The sequence below is a fragment of the Pomacea canaliculata genome, linkage group LG4 (assembly GCF_003073045.1).
Source record: "Pomacea canaliculata isolate SZHN2017 linkage group LG4, ASM307304v1, whole genome shotgun sequence".
NCBI classification, from domain to species: domain Eukaryota; kingdom Metazoa; phylum Mollusca; class Gastropoda; order Architaenioglossa; family Ampullariidae; genus Pomacea; species Pomacea canaliculata.
The window spans coordinates 6,032,408-6,054,190 of record NC_037593.1 but is presented as its reverse complement, the minus strand read 5'-3'; the positions used below and the strand labels follow the sequence as shown (position 1 = coordinate 6,054,190).

Here is a 21,783-nt window from a genome sequence, read left to right as displayed (position 1 = left end):
GAGTGGACAGGCTGTTCACTGGAAGATCTCATGAGGGCGCAAGATTGGCCCTGCTGGTGTGAGTTCAGTTCAGCTGCTCCTGGTTAAATCCTCCCTATGGCTGTTACCGTGGCACTAGTCACTCGATCAAACCATAACCCAACATGTTCACTTTAACCAACACTGTTGACAACAGGGTCAGAATTAATGCCCCACTTTGGAAATTATTGATATCCCCATTCACCAATACCCAATCACCCAGCGTGCCTCTGACCTAATCCAGAAGGTTTCTTCACTTAATACACTAAAAAAGAATCCAATGTTTCACAATCTTTAGACTATATTTTTTTTATTGACCACACTCCATTCCAGAGACCAGGAGGTATAGTTGAAATCACCGTGAATACAAATCTTTTCATATTTTAATGCAAGCTTCGATACGCAACAGAGCGTCTGTGCTCCCCAGCGTATTTTGGACTAGGGTACACACATCTTCCATCCTTGAAACCACACTTTTCTGAAAAAATCGGGTGAAACAATTACACCTCGACTATATTAATTGAAGCTTCTGCAAGTGACACAAAATTAAGAATATTATAAAATATTTCACTAAATCCCGAAAAGTTCTTGGGTTTAATTTCGCTATAGGTATTACTTCTGTTGTCTTTAACAGAAATGCAACCTCGATCCTTATTTAGTACTCCACCCGCATTAGAATGCAACCACTCGATCGATGTCCTTATTTCAGGTCATTTGCTTTGTTATCATCCTTCCCACATAAATGCTGCTACCTGCGTTTTTTTTTAAAATACCTCTAAACAGCTACTACAGCCCCCTCACGAAACTGTATCTGCATGTTCATATATAGCTTTCTAAGTTCACCTTTTGTGACAAACAAGACTCGCAAAATAACACGTGCGTGGCTCCATACACAGTAACCATGCATGGACTTATGTAACACAAAAAAATACTAAACGATCGGATTGCCTAATAATAACATTGAAGACATAAAAAATCCGACTACCTTAAAATTATGTCCAAATTTATTTACATTTATTCAGAGCTAAAGAATTATTGTGACAGAGGATATATTTACACACACTTTTTCCACATAAATGGCAAATGACATAATCAACATTATCTAGGGATTCCCACGCACCAACATATGCAAAGTAGATTGCAAAGAGGGCAGACGACTTGTTGGCGATTGGTCAAACCAGCCGGAAATACGCGGTCACATGATACAACGTCACACGGAATCCCTCGATTGCATGAGCGACCGAAACCTGTGGCAGGTAGTGGTACAATGTGCCGTCGGATCCACGCTGTCCGTTTTTAAAGATTTGAGAGGTATGAGAGATTGAGGTACTACCCACACCTGAACGATGGCGGGCTCGTTCGATTTAATATTTCAGGAATCAAGCTGTGAACTTTCTGACGATGAGTTCCACGTTACCGAGGAACATCAGGTACGGAATCTTTCTCACTCTCAGACTCCGTGATTCACTCGTGTCTGTTACGAGTTCTTCGCGATTAGTCACTGTTATCAGTAGGTTTTGTGGTTCAAAATATTTTTTTCAGAAAGATGTCGGTTCTGTTTTATCAAATGTATGACGAAAAAAAGAGTTATAGGATTACTTTGAACAATTATCCCTGACAGATTTTGTCATCTGCGAATGTCATGACGATGACGGTGTCCCGTATTCAGAGCAATCTGGTTGAAATGTGTTAAATGACGTCTCGCGATGCTTTTGTATTGTTGTTGTTGATTGAATTCCTCATAATATGTCGGTACTGTCACTTGAGTGTAAGTCTGGCTGTCTAACTAGCGGCACTTCGAGTTTCGCGTAGTAGCGGCAATGCAAAGAAATCGAAGATGCTTTGTGAGTTGGTTCCATGCCCCAGCTTGTAATGCAAGCTAAAGAACACCGATTCATTCCTTACAAAAAAATATTATAGAAGTGAAAAAAATGCGATTAACAAAAAATAAAATAAATAAATCCATGAATGAAGCGTACAGTGGTATCATTATCAAATCAGAAAACACCGCTCTTCAACTAAACATGTTCAATTACAGAAGCAGTATGTTAAAAACTGTTTTAGTGGTTGTGTTCATGCCTGAAATGTGCAGTTTATGTGTACATTTTGTTTTCTGGTGTATTAATTATTATTATCTTAATCTGAATAATGAGAATGATGACATGATTCAAAAATAATTCCCTTATATATATATATGTGTGTGTGCAACATTATTTTTCAATTAAGTGTAATGGTATATTCTTATTTTGCATTGGTTACAGGCCACAGGTGATGAAGATCGCACAGAGTAAGTGATGCGTGATATAATATATTTACTTGTTAAGGTTTTGTGAATTAAATTTTATTTAACATGCTCAACATATGCAGTTATAATTGCAAGTGAAAATAAATATATGTATATTAAGTATGAAACACAAGTTCTTTATTAAATAATAGATTCACAGATTTGTGAAATTTAAAATTAATGTGTGATTTACTTACTGATAAGAAATCTTATAGTGAATTTATATAGCGCCATATCCCAGTCCTATGGACAGGCTCATGGCACATTACAAAACAAACAGCACCTCAAACAGACAAGGACGCATGCAACATTGTTGTCTAGAGAATTCTGGATAATACCAATGAAACTTTGCAAATCATTTGAAAAACTGTGACTGAGATTTCAAATGTTCTTGTCCAGTCATACAACAGATCTAACAGGGATTTTGGGGGGTTGCTTGCTGAATGCCTATTTGAAAAACCAAAATGAGTTTACAAGCCATCAGAAGAGAATGCGAATCCATCAATATCAAAGTGTTGAGTGTTCAACTGTTCATCAGCTTTCTAGAGAATTTATTGAGATGAAACATTTCAAATATTTATTAGTATATTATTTCCTTCCATTATTTCAGCCCTGCAGAAATGGAAACAGTTGAAATCACTGAACAGACTGTTAATCCATCACAGGAAAAGATAAAGCCAAAAGACTTTGAGCTCTTAAAAATGCTTGGGCGAGGTGGTTACGGCAAAGTGAGTTCTTTTCATTCAAGCCTGCTGTCATTGGTTAGAAGGTGCTTAGTTAGAAGTTACTTTTTTTTTTAAAGAGTCACATTCATATGCACATCTTTGAGTAAAGCATCTGTGATGTAGATTCTTGTGGCTTAACATTGTTGTCAGTGAAATCAGAATAACTGCTGGACAGCAGTAACCTAAACAAACCTATTTAGGTACTAAATGACCTGATCAGATATTAAATCATCAAGACTGGGCCAGCTAATATGTTTGGCCTTTTCAATATCTGTTAAATCCAGGCTGCCCACCTGTGTCTGTCATATATTTAGTAATTTTTGCTACAAAACTTTATAAACAAAAAGGCGAAATCCTGTCATTTGGCGAGATATAGGTAAATCACATCTCAGAAAGAGTTACATCCCTTAACATAGGTACAGGAAGACGTTAGAACACGAACTTGTATTACTGGACTGCTGGCACACGATTTTTTCCAGTTAACTACCGAAACAAGGCAGGTGTGTACAAAGCTTCCGGTTTAGTCACATTCATTGTTTAGGCTCGCCGAGACTAGCAGTGGAGCACTTCGCAAGAGGCTAAGCGTTGGTCTTGGCATACAGACAGCACTCCACCTATGTACGTCCGTGGTTAGAAGATTTGAATTTTTCTGGCGGTAATGATGACAACATAAGTGCACATCCAAAGACACCTAGTGATTTTAAAAAAAATAATTATTAAGCCTGTTTCTGACACTAAAGTTGATTTTCATCATTATAACCATAAAAATGCACTGTCCGCAGTGATGATTGATAGTGCATAATTCGGTGTCAAAATTTTCTTTTTGAAAATATAATTTGATATCCTTAATTTCTTTTGGATTTACAAGAAAGTGCAGTTTCACTAAAAAAAATGCATACATACATCCTTACTGCTATCTATTATATCTGATTTTAACACAGTTCCGGAAGAGAGTTGTTTTCTTGGTTGAAAATTTAAACATGAAAATAATAAAGTTTATATTCAGGCACAACTCTGGTTTCACTGATAACTAATTGGATGATACTCTTAACTTCAGTTACCGGGTACTAATGATCCATAATCCAAATACATATATTTCTTCCACACACACACACACTAACAAGTTATCTTATCCCATAGAAACAATCAAAGAAAACACCTACGGCTCCACTTGGGGACAGATGTTATACACTAAATGGCACTGTCTCTGTTGATGAATGACCCAACCTTCTTCCATCACAAACACTGCCACTTTGGGTCAGACATACAAACTGGGGCTGCCCCTGGAGACCCAACACATCATGCACAAAATGGTGCTGCCTCTGAGGACAAAGTGACCCAACACAACATGCACAAAATGGCGCTGTCTTTGGGGACGAGCCACTCAACATACTTCAGGACAAAATCAAACAACTTTAACTAGCAAAACAACAACACACTACAAGTATTCCATGGCATCTGCCAGGCCCAAATACTCATGGCCCTTCTCCCGACCCTGAAAACTGAGCCTATTGACAGTTTACAAAACAAAACAAATTACTAATTCTTATTTATATCTTTTAAGGAATACATGAAAAATTAACATACATAAAAAATCCGAAATACTCAAAAACCTGAGATAAAAATACGAATACTACACCTTTCTAGGCAGACACTGTCTCCACTCTACATGCAGTGTCCCTTCTTCCCTTACCGTGTCTCCTTGGTAAGTAAAGCACTGGCCTGCAACAGTTTATTAAACGGTCTTCTCCCTTTCTTTCCCACTTAGAAAAAAAGGCCTCTCGTAGTCATGCAACAGAGGCGGCTCGACCACTCTCGCTGTGCTGGCTGTTTAGTCTCATCTCACCTCTCATATATGTGTGGTTGTTGAGGAATGTGTGTAATGATCACTGTTTGTATATTCTTGTTGTTGCAGGTCATACAAGTACGAAAATTAACAGGCCAGGATAGTGGCAAAATTTTTGCAATGAAAGTTCTTAAAAAGGCATGTTTTCCTGTTTTATTTTTGTTTTTGTTACATTATAGGTTTATTACTATAATGAAAAAGTAAAGTACTTAGCTAAACATCGAGAGGCAATGCTTAATGCTGTTGACACAGATAGACAGGTGTACTAACAAGTACCTTAAGTTATACAGATTTTTAAATATTGTCTCTTTTGAACATTTTTGAACATTATTTAATGGCTATAAGCCCAGGGGCATTTTTAGCCATAACATCCCAGTTATAAAGAACATAATGACAATTTTATCTCAGTAACAAGCTCACAACAGGTGGTGACTTCGCAATCATAAATATGATTATGCATAATTGGAGGAACTTAAATGGTTAAAAGGAGGCACTGAGTTGTTGCACATGATTATGTTCATCGTATGCCAGTATAGAATTCTGCGGGGTTTTAAAATACTGGAATTATCATAATGTCGCTGTTGTTGTCCAGGCGACTATTGCTAGAAGCGCCAAGGATGCTGCACATACTAGAGCTGAGAGAAACATTCTTGAGGCAGTCAAGGTATGCTGATCATATCCAGGAAATATTAATATCACTGAATTCTATCATCACATGACCACTGCTGTAAACATTTAGATTTATTTTTGGCATCACATGATCATTGGGAAAATATTTATGTAGTTTGTACAAACCCAAAGTGTTCTAATTCCAAAAGAAACTATGATTACATTTTTCTGTTCTGCTTCCTATTTATCATCAATTATGATTCCCAGTACTTGAAAACAAAACACCACTGATGTTACTAATTTGAAGTGAATAGTGCCTTAAGACTAGTTTGGTCTGTGTAGCTGATTTAGACATTCTGGGGGTGGAAGATAAAGAGTGTGTTTTAGTTAAAGCATACCTGAGACGTTTTGCAGCACCCTTTCATTGTGGAGCTGAAGTATGCATTCCAGACAGATGGCAAACTGTACTTGATCCTGGAATACTTGCCTGGAGGGGAGCTGTTCACACGACTAGAAACTGAGGGAATGCTGATGGAGGACGATGCCTGGTCAGTCAGCTTTCAGCTGCTATAAACATAGAGTTTCTCAGGGACTTGCCTTTTCTTTTATTGTCCTCTGCAACGACCCACGGAAATATATTTTACTTCTTAAAAATCTCCTGTCTTTACAAGCAGATGTCTTTACCACAGGGAAGACTTTATGAACTAGGTGATGCTTTTAAAATGGAATGCTTGGATATTTCGGATGCACATTTTTCTTTCCCACACGTCAACTCTACACAGTTATCTTCTTTGTCCAGTATCTGTATCAAAATTGTTTTTTTTTTAAATTGAGGGCTTTTAGTAAGGAAAATACCAATACCCTTTGCTGATATTTAATTTGCAGTTTTTACATAGCTGAGATTGTTCTTGCCATAGAACATCTTCATGCCCAAGGAATCATCTACAGAGATCTCAAACCAGAAAATGTTCTTCTGGATAAAGCAGGTAGAGTTTTTGAAGTGAATAGTGAACATACTGTCAATTCAGTGTGACAATACAAGCTTAGAAACATTGTGCACAAAACTTCCAGCATCATTGCTAATGTTGTAAAAGAGTTGGGTGGTTAGAGTAGTTGGGATTATTTGTTTATTAGGTGTATATCCTTGGACATTTGGGATGTAACAGTTTTTGACCATTTTCTTGTTAGGTGTATCCATAGGCATTTAATATGCCACAATTTTGATCTTAAGAGTCTGTACGTGGTTGTGTTTGGATAGTTGTATTTTGAGGACAAAGGAGGATGTTTACTCTGATTTTGGGACATGTCATCTTGTACTAAAAATCAACCCAGTCTTTTGAAACACAGTTTTGCATGCATTTAAAAAGACTGCTTCATACAAGATCCATGCAACTCGCTAAAATGTTTTTGCTGCCAACCCTTTACATGCCTCATGTAGCATAGATTATTGGGAACAAGAGCCCATTTCTCTAGCTCTAATACTTACCAGTAAGATTCCATGTTTGCTGGTCTTATATTCCAAAGTTTGTATATTATGAGAACATTAAGCTTAGAAATATTTGTTTTAGATTTAAAATTTTGACAGGCGTATATGCTGATTTCAGGTCACATAAAACTGACAGACTTTGGTCTGTGCAAAGAGGCCATAGGAGAAGGTTCCTTAACTCATACTTTCTGTGGCACTATTGAATACATGTGAGTACTATTTCTTCCAGCAAAATTGTTTTTGCTTAATGTTATGGCAGGTTGTTGTGAAACACTTCATTCTCAATTTATATTGTCTCTTTACTTAATAGGGCTCCAGAAATTTTGACACGATGTGGACATGGAAAAGCAGTTGACTGGTGGAGTCTTGGTGCCCTCATGTATGATATGCAGACAGGATCTGTAAGTTGTCTTCTGCTTTTTTGGTCTATAATTATCTTTCATTTTATGTATGTGTCACATGCCATCGCTTTTGGGCTTTTTGCCAATCCACACTCAACACACACAGTGTTCACCTGATTACTGCAAACAAACAATGCCAGCTGATCCTCAGTGGACAAAAGGACATTCATGTGTTTACAACACAAACAAAAGGTTAAAAAAAAAAGCAAATCATACTTATGCATGCACAAAAGCAATAAGACACAGACCCAATCCTACTGTGTCACCCGGTGTGCTTTACCTTAGGAAATGAAAGAAAACTTGTGTCTAAAGAGGTCCGACCAGGGTTAGCATGAACAGGTGCCCAAGGAAAAATAATAACCACAATGATGGCATTTGCTTCCGCTTTCAGCGCCTCTATTCAGCCAAACATACGTCATCTGCTACTGATTGAAACATACCTCCTGCATTTTCCCTTTTTTACAAGGGGACAACATACAATACAATTTATGAGCATGATCTATATTTACATTTAAGTGGACAGAAATTCAGCCACTCACCATTCGCACTGACCAGAACAGGTAAAAAAACCATGAAATCCCCCACTACCTTTCGTGCACAACGGCTTATGGTATGCCCAAATTCTAATGTGCAGTGAATGGGCGTAAATGTTTGCCTTGGTACTGGTGTCCAGACTGCCTTTCACCATGGATCCCAATGGCACTATTTTTCCCTGCTGCAGCTAGCACATCACTATTCAACATGAAAGTAGCCATGAGCATTTGTCAAGGCAGGAAACTGGCACATGCAGTCCGGCATGCGATCTCTTCAGTACGAATGTCAAAGTCCCCTCGTATATATACACACAGAGTAGCATTCAAAAAAGTTAAGGAACATTCTACCTGTATGAGCTTAGGTCCCAGAGATTTGGCGCGAATTTCCGTGGAACAAACATTCGCATGGCTGCACAGACAATATTTGTATCACTAAATCCCTGCCTTATAAGCTGCCTTAGTCTTTATTAATAGCATAATGTGCCTGAGGCATTATGGGGTAGTAACTTTTTTTGGAATCTTCCTCGACTTTTGGCCCAACAGTCTGAGGAACAAGGGCGTTCACATTAATCTCACTTTGAGGTTTGCCTAACTAGCATTGTGGATGGCCTGCAATTAAGGCCCGTATTGTACCCTCTCATTTTGCACTGGACATCCCATCAAGCGACAGACTAGCACATTTTGGGCCCAAAAGCTACCTCCATCTACCTCCTGTACATTCTGGTGTGTAATGTAAGAGGTTGTGACATATGACAGTATGATTTGTTTTGCATTGGTGTGATAGATTCTACCTTATGATGAGTATGCTAGGGATTCTTTTAGATTTCCAACTAACATTGTTGGGACTTTTCTTATTTCCAAATACTATTGTTGTAGGTTTCATTGAAAAATACACATCAGTGTCCTTTTATTTACATTGTTGGGATCTTGATCTGTAAATTTAATACTTTATTTATCCCAGAGGGCAATTCTAGGATTTCAGCAAATTTTAGTGGTGACATTTTATTTATATATAAAACTGCCGCTGAAATTTTGTAACAAATAATGATAAAATATCACATTTCATCTGTCTTGTTTATTGCAAAATATCTTATATTTTCAGACTGTCAGCCAAAATGTATTTATATTTTCATGCCTTTATTGGCAATTTCTCTCTACATTATTTGAACATTTCTTATATGATGCAATTCTGTGAAACACTTTAAGTGAAAGTAAAAGGAGATGCAATCAAAGAAACTCTGAATGCTGTGGTACAGCGCTATAAAGTCTTATCTGACATCCTAAGTATGTGTAGTCCCAGAGTACCAATGGTAGCTGTTTGTTGCAGCTGTGTAGCTATCAGATCACAGGGCTAGGATTACCATCAGTTTTCTATTTTTCTGAATTAGGTTCTATGAGATTATGGTACTCCTTTGTGTAAATACTTCATTACTTTTTTTAATAAGTGATGTAACTCAGTCTATGCAAAAGTGTATTGCTATATGAATGAGTTTCATTCATTTTTTTTCAGCCTCCATTTACTGCAGAAAACAGAAAGAAAACCATAGAAAAAGTAAGAAAGTAATTTTTTAATAAAGCCTATATGACGCTAACAATCTGAAAATAAGAAAGAACAATAGTAAAAACCACAACAAAAGTTTAAGAAAACACCTATACTTAAAAGTACACAAATCATGACTATCAGAAGGATACATTCCGATTGTGTGTGTTTCAGATTTTAAAAGGAAGGCTAATTTTACCTCAGTACTTGTCTGCTGAAGCCAAAAGTTTAATCAGACAGGTAATGTATGAGAGGACTGAGCCCTGCTTGTATTAATGCATTGTGCAGTATAATTAAGGGAGGGATTTGTTACCATTTGGTGAGGGACTTGCAAGGGAACAATAGGTATTTTTTTTTTTTCTTTGATCATCTTCACCTAGTCCTGACATCTTATTTTGTTCTACTTTACTCTCTGTATAAAAAAGTAAGGGCCCATTCTGTTTTTAAAGGGATTTATACTGGTAAGGAATCATAACAGTTGAGGCACTTTTTTCTTCCTCAAATTAGCATTTTTCAGCAGCAACAATTATAATATTAAAGCCAGTTATGTAAATGGGTTATCCTGGTTATAATTATAAAATGTCTTTTCTAGTTGTTGAAAAAGAATCCATGTGAACGGCTTGGAGGCAGTCACACAGACAGTGAGTCCATTAAGGTCAGTTGCTTTTCTAATGTTTCATCAGCAATTTGGAAATTTTAAGTTCTTAGCTCATCTATATAGATAGCAGTTTTGTTAAGCTTAACAAAGTCGATGCAGCTGACATCCTTTGCCAAGCAATGAAGTTATAGCTTACTTCCTGAATACCATTGAATGACAAGCAAACAGATTAAATACTAATTTGATGTTTGTTTGCTAGTAATTTTTGTAAGCTGTTACTATGGTCCTCCAGTATTGGGTTAATCACAGATGCTAACATGGTCTTTGTAAAGCTTTACCATTACCCCGTTTTTGCTGAGTTAGCTTTTCTGTATGAGTAAAAAGGTAAAAGTAATCATGTGATCTTTTGGATTAAGACCACACTTATTTTGGAGCTGAGAAAGCAGATAGCTGAGTGGTTAGAGCTCTGGCATCTAAACCAAGAGGCATGCTGGTATGATGCTTGTGTAGCATGGCAAACTTCCCCCAGTCGACCCAGCTGGCAGGAATGGGTACATAACTGCATAAAGGGTTGGGAAAGGTAAGGCAGCTAAGGAGAGAAGATGGACACTGCCTTCACTTCGCTGGCCCCAAGAAAAGTGAGTTCTAATACTTCTCTTCCCAACCATCTTAAAAGGTCAGGGGACAACCTTTACCAATACCATACCTTGGAACCAGCTCATTTTGCGAGGACAGTGGCCCATCTTCTCAGCTGCCTTTTTGCTAGTCCTATGCACAGTGAAGAACCCATTCCATATCTTGATCAATAGGTGAAGTCAGCTGCACAGCTATCAAACTGGCTAATACGTCCATCTTTTCTCTATGTATAATTTTTTTTTAAACTATAGAAGTTAGGGTTTCTGAGCTCTTAAGGATTACCATTGCAGGCACATCCTTTTTTCCGGCACATGAAATGGGATGATCTGGAGATGAGGCTACTAGAGCCACCTTACAGACCAAATGTGGTGAGTGTTTTCTGGTGTTCGTCCATACTCAGAAGTAACCAAACAAAATGTTTAGTGAGTTGAAGACACATGCATAAGCAGTTGGAGCTTGAGTTTCAGATTCGTGCACCTATACTATGCAGAAAGGGAGCTTTGTAAGTGTGTGGCTAGTGTACATTGGAAGACTGGGAGTTTGAGGCTTGCTGGGACCAGGGATTCGGAATTTCTCTCTGTCCACCTAGCATTGATCGGCACCTGGCTTGTCGATAATGTAAATCATGGACTTAGGCGTCAACTTTCACGTACTTTGCAGGGCATTAAGAATTTAAGGAGAAGGGGGATCAAGACACTTTATTAGTAATCCTTTGTAAATATTGAATATTTTGTATTTTCAGACTAGTGAAGAGGACACTAGTCAGTTTGATGTCAAGTTCACCAGGCAGACGCCAGTTGATTCTCCTGTTGATACATTCCTGAGTACTAGCTTGAACAATGTCTTTCAGGTATGTCAAATACCTCTCCTTAATTTATACATCATAACGCCATCTTTCATAAAATATCTTTAGTTTTGCACCCAACATTATTAGGTCCATAGTCAGATCATTTTTTAGCCCTTCACTGAAACATTCTTATGTTAGTTTCCCAGATATCCCTTTTCATATGGTCATTGATATTATGAACAGCCAGTGATGTGATTGCTGATTGACTTACTCAGATATCAATTAACATTCTTTCCTCTAGGACACTTAGTGATACAGGAGCATCACACTTAAAGATACATGGGCATCATTGCATTTACATTTTTGTTTTTATTTACAGGGTTTTACCTATGTTGCTCCTTCTATCTTTGGCGATATGAAGGCTCATAACTGGCTAGAACCCCACTCTCCACGCAAACAACGGATGCACTTCCAGTAAGCAGAATTGATAAACTACTGGTTGTTTTACAGGCATGTGTATGTGTATGAGAGTCCATGCATATTTGCGTACAGACATGCTGGTTAAACTAGGGGAAAGATGATGCTTGCATGGGCTATGAGTGTTTTTCTCCTTTTTTTTTTTTTAACTACACAGCTGATTTCCATTCCAGCCAGTTTTCCTTAATGTATTTCTGTAAACTTTGGATCTAAGAATTAGTACTGAAAAAAAAGATGAGATCTTGTGCTGAACAAATTGGCCTCAGAAAATTGCTTACCTGTAGAAAACTTTCAGACTTCACAATGTGGGTTTTTATCATTCTTGTCATGGCTCCACTTCTGTAATAGTGTTCTTGGCATTTATACATTTTAACTTCTTTTTTCTGTTCCTTTTAATATTTGTCTGTTAAAAATATGCATGTTGCACATGCACACCCACACAAAGACCTTATTTGTCTTATTTTGTGCATCTCAGGTCAGGCAGCCATGTGATGGAAGGTCTGTCCTCTGAATTTCCTACATCATCTGGCATACACCTTAATGGTCATACCAGTGAAATTGAAGAGATGGATGTCAACACCTTAGGGTACCTGCCAGACATCCTACACTCTCCTTCAGCCCCCAACCCTTCTGCTCCTGTTTGTTGTAACGGCATTGTGAACCTGACTCAGTGCAATCTGCCAGAACTGACATCTGCAGACTTGAAGACTCCTGGTTTGAACTCAGCTCCCCTGGAGATCAAAACCGATGTTGGAGATATGTTTGCACAGAGCCTCAAGACATCCAGCCCTATAGACATTCCACAGCGGAAGCAGAAAGCCCCAGCAGGCCCAAAAATGTACATGAGAGAGTCTTTTGAAGAGATATGCTTGAGCCCCAAGCCATCTGGTGCCATAGCAATACCACCACGTAAGCAATCCTCCAACAAAAGCACTCGCAATGGTGGTTTTAATGGTGTTGGGGCATGTGGACAGATTGCTGTAACATCGGATACTGCATCAGGGTCTGCACATGGTAGACGACGCGGTAGAAAACAAGGAAAGGGATGCATGAGAAATTGATGACATGGTAGCCTGCATCGTTTTAGTGATGCAGGCTTTTTTTTTTTTTCTAGAGAGAGCTACTCCATGCTGCTGACAAAGTGAGAAATCAAGGTAAAATTTATTGGTGTTGATTTCTTAACCTCAGACTGATCATGGTTGAACTGTTCTTGTGACCAGGTTGCTTTCATAGAAGTTCTTAGTTATGATCTAAGAATATCTACAATTTAGTAACCTTGCTTTTAAATGGATACAAACAGGTTATTTCCCTTTGCCTTTTTTGTTTGCAAAATTAACTTTTCTTCAAATTATAGTGATGGCATATTTTTGCTTCATGATATTGTCACATTTGTGTGAACTGCCTTACAAATGTTTAGCTCATTCGTTAAATACTCATAAGCACTAATAGAAAATGCAGCTGTTTTTAACAAGATGAAATGCATGTAGTTTCAGTTTGAGAATCTGATTTTTTTTCCTTGAATAATCTTGAGTTTATTTAAAATACTTTTTATGTATGATAGAAATTATTTTAGCATGGCTGAAGAATAACAATAAGGAAGTATTAACTGTTTACAATTCAGAGTTTCTTGCCTGGGGTTTTAATGACTTTCTTGAACTGTAAAGAGTTAAGGCTTATTATAGTTTGCAGTCAGTTGTGTGTGTGTTTTTATATATTACTTTCCATATTCAGCTGAACTCTAAAAATAATGAACACTTTTTAAAGGCAAGTGTTTGATATACCTGAACGCTAAGGAATGATCTGTGATAAAAGATCTTGAAATAATTATTTTAATGATTAATATTTTAAGAAAGCACTTGAATTATTTTGAATTTATGCTGACAGTATCAATTAAAATATACGATGACACATTTGGACATGCTATTAATACTTGAACACTTTATCATCCTTATTATGAGCTTTTATGCTATCAATACAGTATATTAGTCACTCGGTCATCCCTTGACGAGGAACTGTCGTAGGGGTGCAAATGAATAAACGTGGGAGCTGACAGGGCCCCTCCACTATTTTCTATTGTAGGTGATAGCGAGTAGGTCCTGTACAGGATTACCAGTCCAGTCTTAAACATTCGTAAGCCAGCTCTTTCTATGGTTGCCATGGTGTCGGCTACCCTCCAAGGTGCCTTGGGGGATAGTTTTTGACACCTTATACTTGGTAGTAAACCTTATCTTATGGCTATGCCAGATCCTGTCTACTCTAACCATTGCCGCTGTTGCTGTTGCGATCCTGATGCGGATATCTGGCATTGAACTGCCATCCTTCAAAAAGGTGTCTCCCAAGTATTTGAAGCTACTTACCTCTTGAGTTGTACTCTGTTCATACAGATCTCCTCTTTGCCTCTGCTATTGATCTTAACTTTTCTCTTTTCAGCGTACGTCTTCATTCCATGTGCATTTGAACTGTCTGTCAGTGAGGTCTTGCAATTCTTTGTTTGTGCCTACTAACAGATCTATGTTATCTGCAAAGTGTAGGTTGCAGATCGGTCTTCCACCAATAGAGATGGAGTTATTATGGTTGTGGAGAGCTTCAAGCATGATGTTCTCTTAGAAGATATTTAATAGCACTGGGGATAGAAAACATACTTGACATACGCCTGCTGCTGAACAACCAAACTCTTGTACCACAGTAGGCTTTAAGGATATAGTATATAGTTTCACATTAATTGATAATCACATCCATGTACTTTTAGAGAAGGAAGTCATGTTTAAATAGAGTATCTAATCATGAAAACTTTACTGAATGATGTCTCTGAACTGAAAGGTTATTATTAGCATTATTTATGATTATAGGTATCATTGGAGCTTTTTTTTTAGTTCGAGTTGCTCTGAACTCATATGAAGGTGTGGCAGAATTCTTTATTTTAGTTAAGCTTGACCCTTGCTTCCATTTCTGTCAGGGTCCACATTTTAAGGATATTTAAAAAACTTCTTCTTCTCAAATCAGAAGCCTTCGTTTGTTGTATATAAACTTGCATGTTCTTGTAAATCAAAATTTCTTGGCATGTTTCTGTGAATTTTTAGAATTTCTTTCTTTTGTTTTTTTTTTTTTTGTTTTTTTTTTGAAAAACCTTTTACTGTACCTGAATCCATTTAATTAGGAGGTATGTTATTATGGTACTCGGACTTTTCGACGGCGGACGTTTCGCCGACAGTCGTTTTGGAGCCGGACGTTATGGCGACCGGATCTTTGGACGAGGGAGGTATCGTCGACGAACATTTCGGCGCTTGGCCCTTAGCCGACGGACGTTTTGTCGACGAACATTTCGGCATTTCAGGCGGGACCTTTAGCCGAAGTCAAGTGTGTGACGCCCCTTAGCTCACACATTTCTCTCGCCATTGTATCAATGTATCAGTGAACTCTCTCTCACTATCCCTCCTCATGTGAACCGTTAGCTCATACATTTCTCTCGCCATTGTATTAATGTGTGTCTCTGCCAGTTCTCACGTTCACCTTCCACCTGGCAGGGCCGTGCTTAGGGGCAGGCGGACGAGGCATCTGCCTAGGGCCCCGCGCTTCAAGGGGCCCCGCGCTTTTGATTGATATGTGACTTTAGATCCCAACTAAAACCGTGTGATCGTGGCGTGAGGGCCCCGCACATGCCCTTTGCCTCGGGCCCCGCGGGGGCTAAGAACTGGCCTGCCACCTGGACAATATTTCTGTCTGTCATCTGTCTCACGTTCCCTCGAGATAGTGCTTCATTCATTCATGTGCAAGATTCTGAGAAGTAAGTAAGCATCTCTCTCTGTTCGTGCCTCCTGACGTCATCGAGGCGTTTCAACAGCTATGGATTTCAATCTATGGATTCGCTGGATGCCGACACTGACGAGACGCTTTCAGACTTCCTCGCCTACTTTGAAAGTACATGGCTGGGCATTGTGCAGCGAGGACGCCGTCGACGCCCGAAACTCGACGTCGCCATGTGGAACGTCTACAATCGTGTGGGAGACAACCTGCCCAGAACTAATAACTCGGTCGAAGGCTGGCACCGTGCCTTTGATAAGCGAATGTCTGTCACACACCCAACATTTGTTTGAAATAAAGAATTGTTGTGTAATCTAGTAGTTACTTTCATTCTTTGAGAAGTAAGTAAGCTCTCTCTCTCTCTGACATAATGCGTCGAAAAGTCTGTCTGCGAAACATCCGGTTAACGAAACCTCCGTTGACGAAACATACGTTGGCTGAACGTCCGGTCGGCAAAACGTCCGGCTCCAAAACGTCCATCGGCTGAACGTCCGCACACGATTATTATGATGCTAAATGTGTTTCATTGCTTCACTCTGCTTTTTTTCTGTTACTATTTATGAATGCATAATTATTTTTTCTATAGATTCTTCAGCAATGCACTTTATGACTCTTTCATGTGAGAGCTCAGTGTAGATCTCTTAATCCATTATTGTGCTGTACACACTGACCCCTAGCCCTTAATTTATTTATTTATTATTTTTTTTTTGGGTCTCGTAGTTTTTTGAACAAATATTATTTTTATACACTTTTTTTCAATGTTCCACTGATTCTTCCACAAACATGCATGCATCTGCATACACAAAGTAAATCTGATCACGAACTTGTATTACTGGACTGCTGGCACACGATTTTTGCCCAGTTAACTACTAAAACGAGGCATGCTACTACAAAGCTTCCGGTTTAGTTACATTCTTTGTTTATGCTCACAGCGGAGAACTCCGCAAGAGGGTAAGCGTTGGTCTTGGCAGACAGCAATCCACCTATACACGTCCATGATCTTATTAAATTAAAATATGAATCCCACGAGTTTGTGTTAAAGATCTTTTTTAATACCTAATTATGACAATATTTTAGGTATTCAATTTGCTCACTAAAAAAAAGGAAATGATATGAGGAAAGACTAAATAGTACTCCAAAGAAAAAAAATGAAAAATAAATGCTTGCATAGTTCTTAGGTGGATTGGTTGAGGGTCAGTGTGCTTGTTATCAGTCATGGACTGACCAGCTCTAAGTGTTGCTGTCTTACTATTGCTGTTGTTTTCAGATCTGTCACATGCAGAACATCTAGTCAGCAACTTGGGCATCCACCCTTAAGTATTCTCAATTATTAATTTATTTGTACTTATTTATTTATGTTTCATTGCTGTTGGTTTGTTATCATGTGATACTTCATAACTTGTGTTTTCTTTCCTTTTGACCACATCTTAAATTAACAGAAATCCTGATTGAAGTCCTATGTATAGATGGAGCATTTTCTCTGATACACGTGTTTGATCCATCCTGGCAAAGGGAGGGAAATATCTTTCAAGGTTACATTGCTGCCTAAATGAAATTTGCTGACTTGTGTCTTGTCTGATTCCCTTCTTTTTCATCAGCATTATCATCATCATTATTGCATATTACAGTTCTGTTAACAGACCAACTGTTTTCAAAATACTGACCAGTAATTCATTTTCTCAGGAAGGGAACTTTGGTGAATCTGGTCGATTGTTTGCTGTTGTGAGTGCATTAAGTTGAACAGATAAAAGGCAGGAGACTAATTATTTTAAATATATATTTATTTATATATATAAATATACACATGTATATTTATTTGATCAGTTTTTAACAACAACACCTCACTCTGAGTTTGCCTTGCTGTTTATGCATTTACAGCAGTGGTTTTTAACAAGTTTCTTTAATGTAGTTTTGATCTGTAGTATAGCTCTTATCTCCATTTGTAGTGCCATCTTTTTTTTTTTTTCTTTTTTCACTTTCTTGGTTACTATGGAAGCAAATATATATGTGCTTTAATTCTGATAGAAATCCGATGAATTCCTACTGTTGTGCCTTTTCTTATTCGATCTGATCCCTTGCCCTTTCTCGCTCGGCACACACTTTCTGTTGCTGTCTAGAAATGGCCAGTACTTTAAATACATATGCAAATGTTTTAGTATGGAGTTTATTCCTACTTATATAGGCTGGTGTGGATGTCTGTGATGGGGCTTTGAGTTGGTGAAATGAATGTTTCCTTTGTCTAGACCATATTATACCTGGAGTCACAAACTTAAGTTGCTGCTTATATAACCAAGTTGCATAGGAAGGAGTCCAGACTTGATCTTCCTCATGTATTGATATGTTGCTTCTTTATATAATGCAATGTTGGAGTTCTGTGAACTGCTTCATGCTCTTAGGATGACTAGGGCTTTTCTTTTGATGAGTTGTGTATGCTTTTTTGGTGTAAAGAATTTGATATGGTGTATGACAGAATGATGACTAAAATGCAATGCATCAAGTGGTTGTCATCCTTGAGTAATAACCTGCATGCTTGTGAGAGTGGCGTGAAGTGTGGCATAGCAATTATAATGCAGGCATGGATATGGCTACTCCCTTTCCCTGCAGAAACTTGTCCTCCAGATGAATGAGCATGGAAAGTTATAACTCTGTTTGTTTTCCTTGTACATAATATTCTTAGCTTTTATTTCATATAGCCTGTATTAGTTAGATGTATATGAATAATGCTTCAAATTGTACACTTTTGGGGGACCAGTAAAGATCTGATTGTATTGTACATAAATGTTGTGCATTGCAAATTATTATAAGTTGCCAAATTACTGCCTTCCACAAAAAGGAGAAAAGGACTTCAGGAGAGGAAAATTTTGCATTGCATGCATCAATTAAAAATAAGTAGTTCCTGTGCTAAGAAGACTTTGTGATTTCCCACAAAATGTTTGCATATCAGACATGAATTTTGACCTTTTGAAGCCTTTAAATCCCTCTGTCAGCAGATATTTGCAATACTGTACATTATTGTGTATTGCATAATGTGTGAAATAGTTTCAGCCATGTGTTGAAAGAGGCAATATTGAAACATCAATATTACTGCTGCTTTTCCAGATGTCAAGTTTCAAGGGCTCATTTTTGAATTGTGTAATCAGTTTTGAAGTCTATTTTATCTTAAAGCATCATAGTCCATGTTTAGTCAAATATATTAACGATGCGTTGTCTCAGATTGCCTGTCGAGTGTCTTCAAGTTTTAAAGAGAGTAAGGATTTTGTTTGACATGCTGTTTGTGAAGACATACATTAAATTTCAAAATAGAAGAATATGTTGATGAGCATAGATTGTACTTTTTAGTATAGCTTTGTTGTGTTTGTTTTTGGTGGCTTGAAATTTGTGTATTGACCCAGAGTAGCAGTTTCAGTAAAATTTTAAGGGTGATCCATGTCAGATATAAAAATTGAACTAGAAATCGCTTGCAAGTTTACAGGGGATATCATTATTAGACACAAAGTAAATTTAATTTTAATAGAAAAATAAATGTGGATTGAGTGCAACTGTTGACATCACTGAAGGCTGTCATCAATGCAGAATAGTTAAAATTATGCTATAGAAGTGTAGCCAATCAGCAAGCCTACTTTTGCATTGTCACAAAAAACGAGGCCATGACACATTTCAAAAGCTATGTTAAAAAAGCAATGTTTAAGGCTTGTATCTTACATCTGTTTGTTTTTTTTTGTTTTTTTTTTTTTCTGAGATTTTGGGAATCCGTTTCTCCAAATGAATTAAAAAACTTATCTGGAAAAAAAATGTTGTGTTGGACTCAACATTTTTCAGCTAGGATCTTAACAGTATTTAACATGACTGTTTAGGACTAAGAAGAAAAATCAAGAAAACAAAAACAGCAGACACCATTTTAACAGCCTAAAGGAAAAGCCAAGAACCATTGTTACAAATAAAATATCAGTACTTCTAAGCAAATCTACTTCATACTGTGTGAAGGGATTCAGCAGCATGTTCCTTTTGTCATCACCTGAGATTGTTTCACTAGACTAGCATTTAGAGCAGTTCATAAAAAAATAAAGCTAGCAACATGTCACATGGCACTTAAACCCAGTCTGTCAGTAGATGCACACCACAGTAATTGCCAAGGAACAGTGCATATTTCACAGTTAAGAACATTTCTTGGCATCCAACTGTTCCAGGTGAGTTGGTGTCTATTTTTAAAAACTGGTACTGTAGAAGTCCAAACAATAGATTATGCAATTGCGACCTTAATGAACTCAAATGTCATTAAAAGGACTGCTTTAAAAAACTAAGATAGCAGGACAGCGCTGGAGTTAGTCATTTATATTAGGCCATAAACTTGGGAGATAAAAGGGATACAGGTACATTTGCACTGGTATGCATTCTCCACATGGTGAATGATTTGTACATCCAACATTTATCTCGATTACACTTTCCTGCTAGGTACCGATCAAGTTACAATTGGTGTCCTCAAACGCCTGACTGCTGTGCATAAGCATTGATATATCTTTTTCATATAAAACTATCTGAAGGATTTGCTAAACCCGTAAAATTTATGGCTGCTATTTGAATGTAAAGAATTTAATCCAGCAAAACATCCCAAAGTCCTATCAGGAGTATTGTAGGCCATGCATTGTTACGTGTTAAAGGCGGAACTTTTATGGCTAGACAGAATGCCGGCGACACTAGTAATTTCACCACGGAGTTACATTATATAAAATTCGGTGGGTAATTGTTAACTTCTTCCATATTGCCCGACAAGTTCCCCAAAGCCCCTCCACTGGATTTAGTCCATTCTTTCCTGCCGGACGGTAAAGGTTCGGCCTTGAAGCAGAGTTTATGGTTATCTTTTTCGGTATTAGTTTTTTTTAAAAACTGCACTTATTGACATAATTAAGTTTGACATGGTTTGCTATCTCATGCATGATAACCGTTACAAGGATGCAAATGAATTGCCCCTGGGATCAATAAAGTTGTATTGTAAATTACCTAATCATTAGTAACTGCCTAAAAATTAAAGTAGCGGCTTTGGCCGGGTAGATTTTTGCCCAGAACACCTTTAACTGTCGACTTTCCGTTGACAACGTTTTGTCCCGTTGGTTGGAGATAGTGAGTGAAACACTTGTACTCTACCATTGTCGACTTCGAGAGGGTGACAACTCATTTCGGGCAACAGGAGAGGAAGAAGACAATGTTTTGAGTGACGGCGAGATAAAGAACGCGGTGAAGCACGCGTCTGTCCTATTTTCTGACACTGGATGAGAAAAATTGATTGCTCTCCCGCGCGCCTCCTCCAGTTGCATCTCACAAAAGGTCTTAAATGGGGTGAAAATCTAATCTGCGCAGATTTTGTAGTTGAGAACCACCCCTGATGTCTTACTAAGGGTACAACGAACATACTCTACTAAGTGAAAAATACAGACCAAAAACACTTTCTCCGGTTTCCTCCACCATCCCCCCACTCCCATAGTGCGAAATCGGGGCAAGGTGGAAGCACTTTAATCCTACTAAATAGGCTAAACACACCAACCACACGTGTACGACCTTTCTGTAGAAACGATATATATATGGATATAGGTTTACTTTGTGCATCAGGTTAAGTCCATAACTTGGATACTCTGGCTTAAAAAAAATGTTGATTCCTAAATGAGTCACTTGGAAGGTCAACGATTAATTTTTGATTTGTTGTACCTGGTTGACAGTAAAAGAATTTTGCTTACCCAAATCACAATACCGTATATAGATCTCCGCTATCTATGATATGGTAATGATTTTTATATTGCACCAGGTTCTATATACATAAACTGTTCATTACAATATGCATGCACGTGCACACATAGTGTGCCAACTTATATAATAATATCATTTTCTTAACAGATGACGGCTTAAATTTATTTCTGGAGCTTGCTGTGCAATATTTCGGTAACGTCTAGTGTACAGAAATTGGAAATAAAACCGGACTGGTCAAACACTGGAGCACATCGTATAAGCTCCTACTGCAAATTTTCCCCCTTTCTTCCTCGATGGTGAGCG

General features: G+C 37.9%; 1 protein-coding gene across 2 annotated transcripts; it reads left to right on the top strand.

Moving 5' to 3' along the window:
- The first annotated feature begins 1,189 nt into the window (after window positions 1-1,189).
- On the top strand, window positions 1,190-19,051 carry LOC112562590 (ribosomal protein S6 kinase beta-2-like). 2 transcript variants are annotated; one of them, XM_025235913.1, is made up of 18 exons: window positions 1,190-1,448; window positions 2,280-2,305; window positions 2,913-3,030; window positions 4,943-5,011; window positions 5,466-5,537; window positions 5,897-6,030; window positions 6,368-6,468; window positions 7,087-7,177; window positions 7,279-7,369; window positions 9,413-9,454; window positions 9,617-9,682; window positions 10,035-10,097; window positions 10,967-11,044; window positions 11,419-11,526; window positions 11,843-11,937; window positions 12,416-12,849; window positions 13,055-13,094; window positions 17,009-19,051. In XM_025235913.1, exons 1-17 carry the CDS (start codon window positions 1,365-1,367, stop codon window positions 13,075-13,077), a joined length of 1,695 nt encoding a protein of 564 aa, XP_025091698.1. In that variant the 5' UTR covers window positions 1,190-1,364; the 3' UTR covers window positions 13,078-13,094; window positions 17,009-19,051. The 2 variants fall into 2 exon arrangements, with proteins under 2 accessions (XP_025091698.1, XP_025091697.1); XM_025235912.1 differs by lacking the exons at window positions 13,055-13,094; window positions 17,009-19,051 and having other exon boundaries at window positions 1,191-1,448; window positions 12,416-13,035.
- The last annotated feature ends 2,732 nt before the right edge of the window (window positions 19,052-21,783 follow it).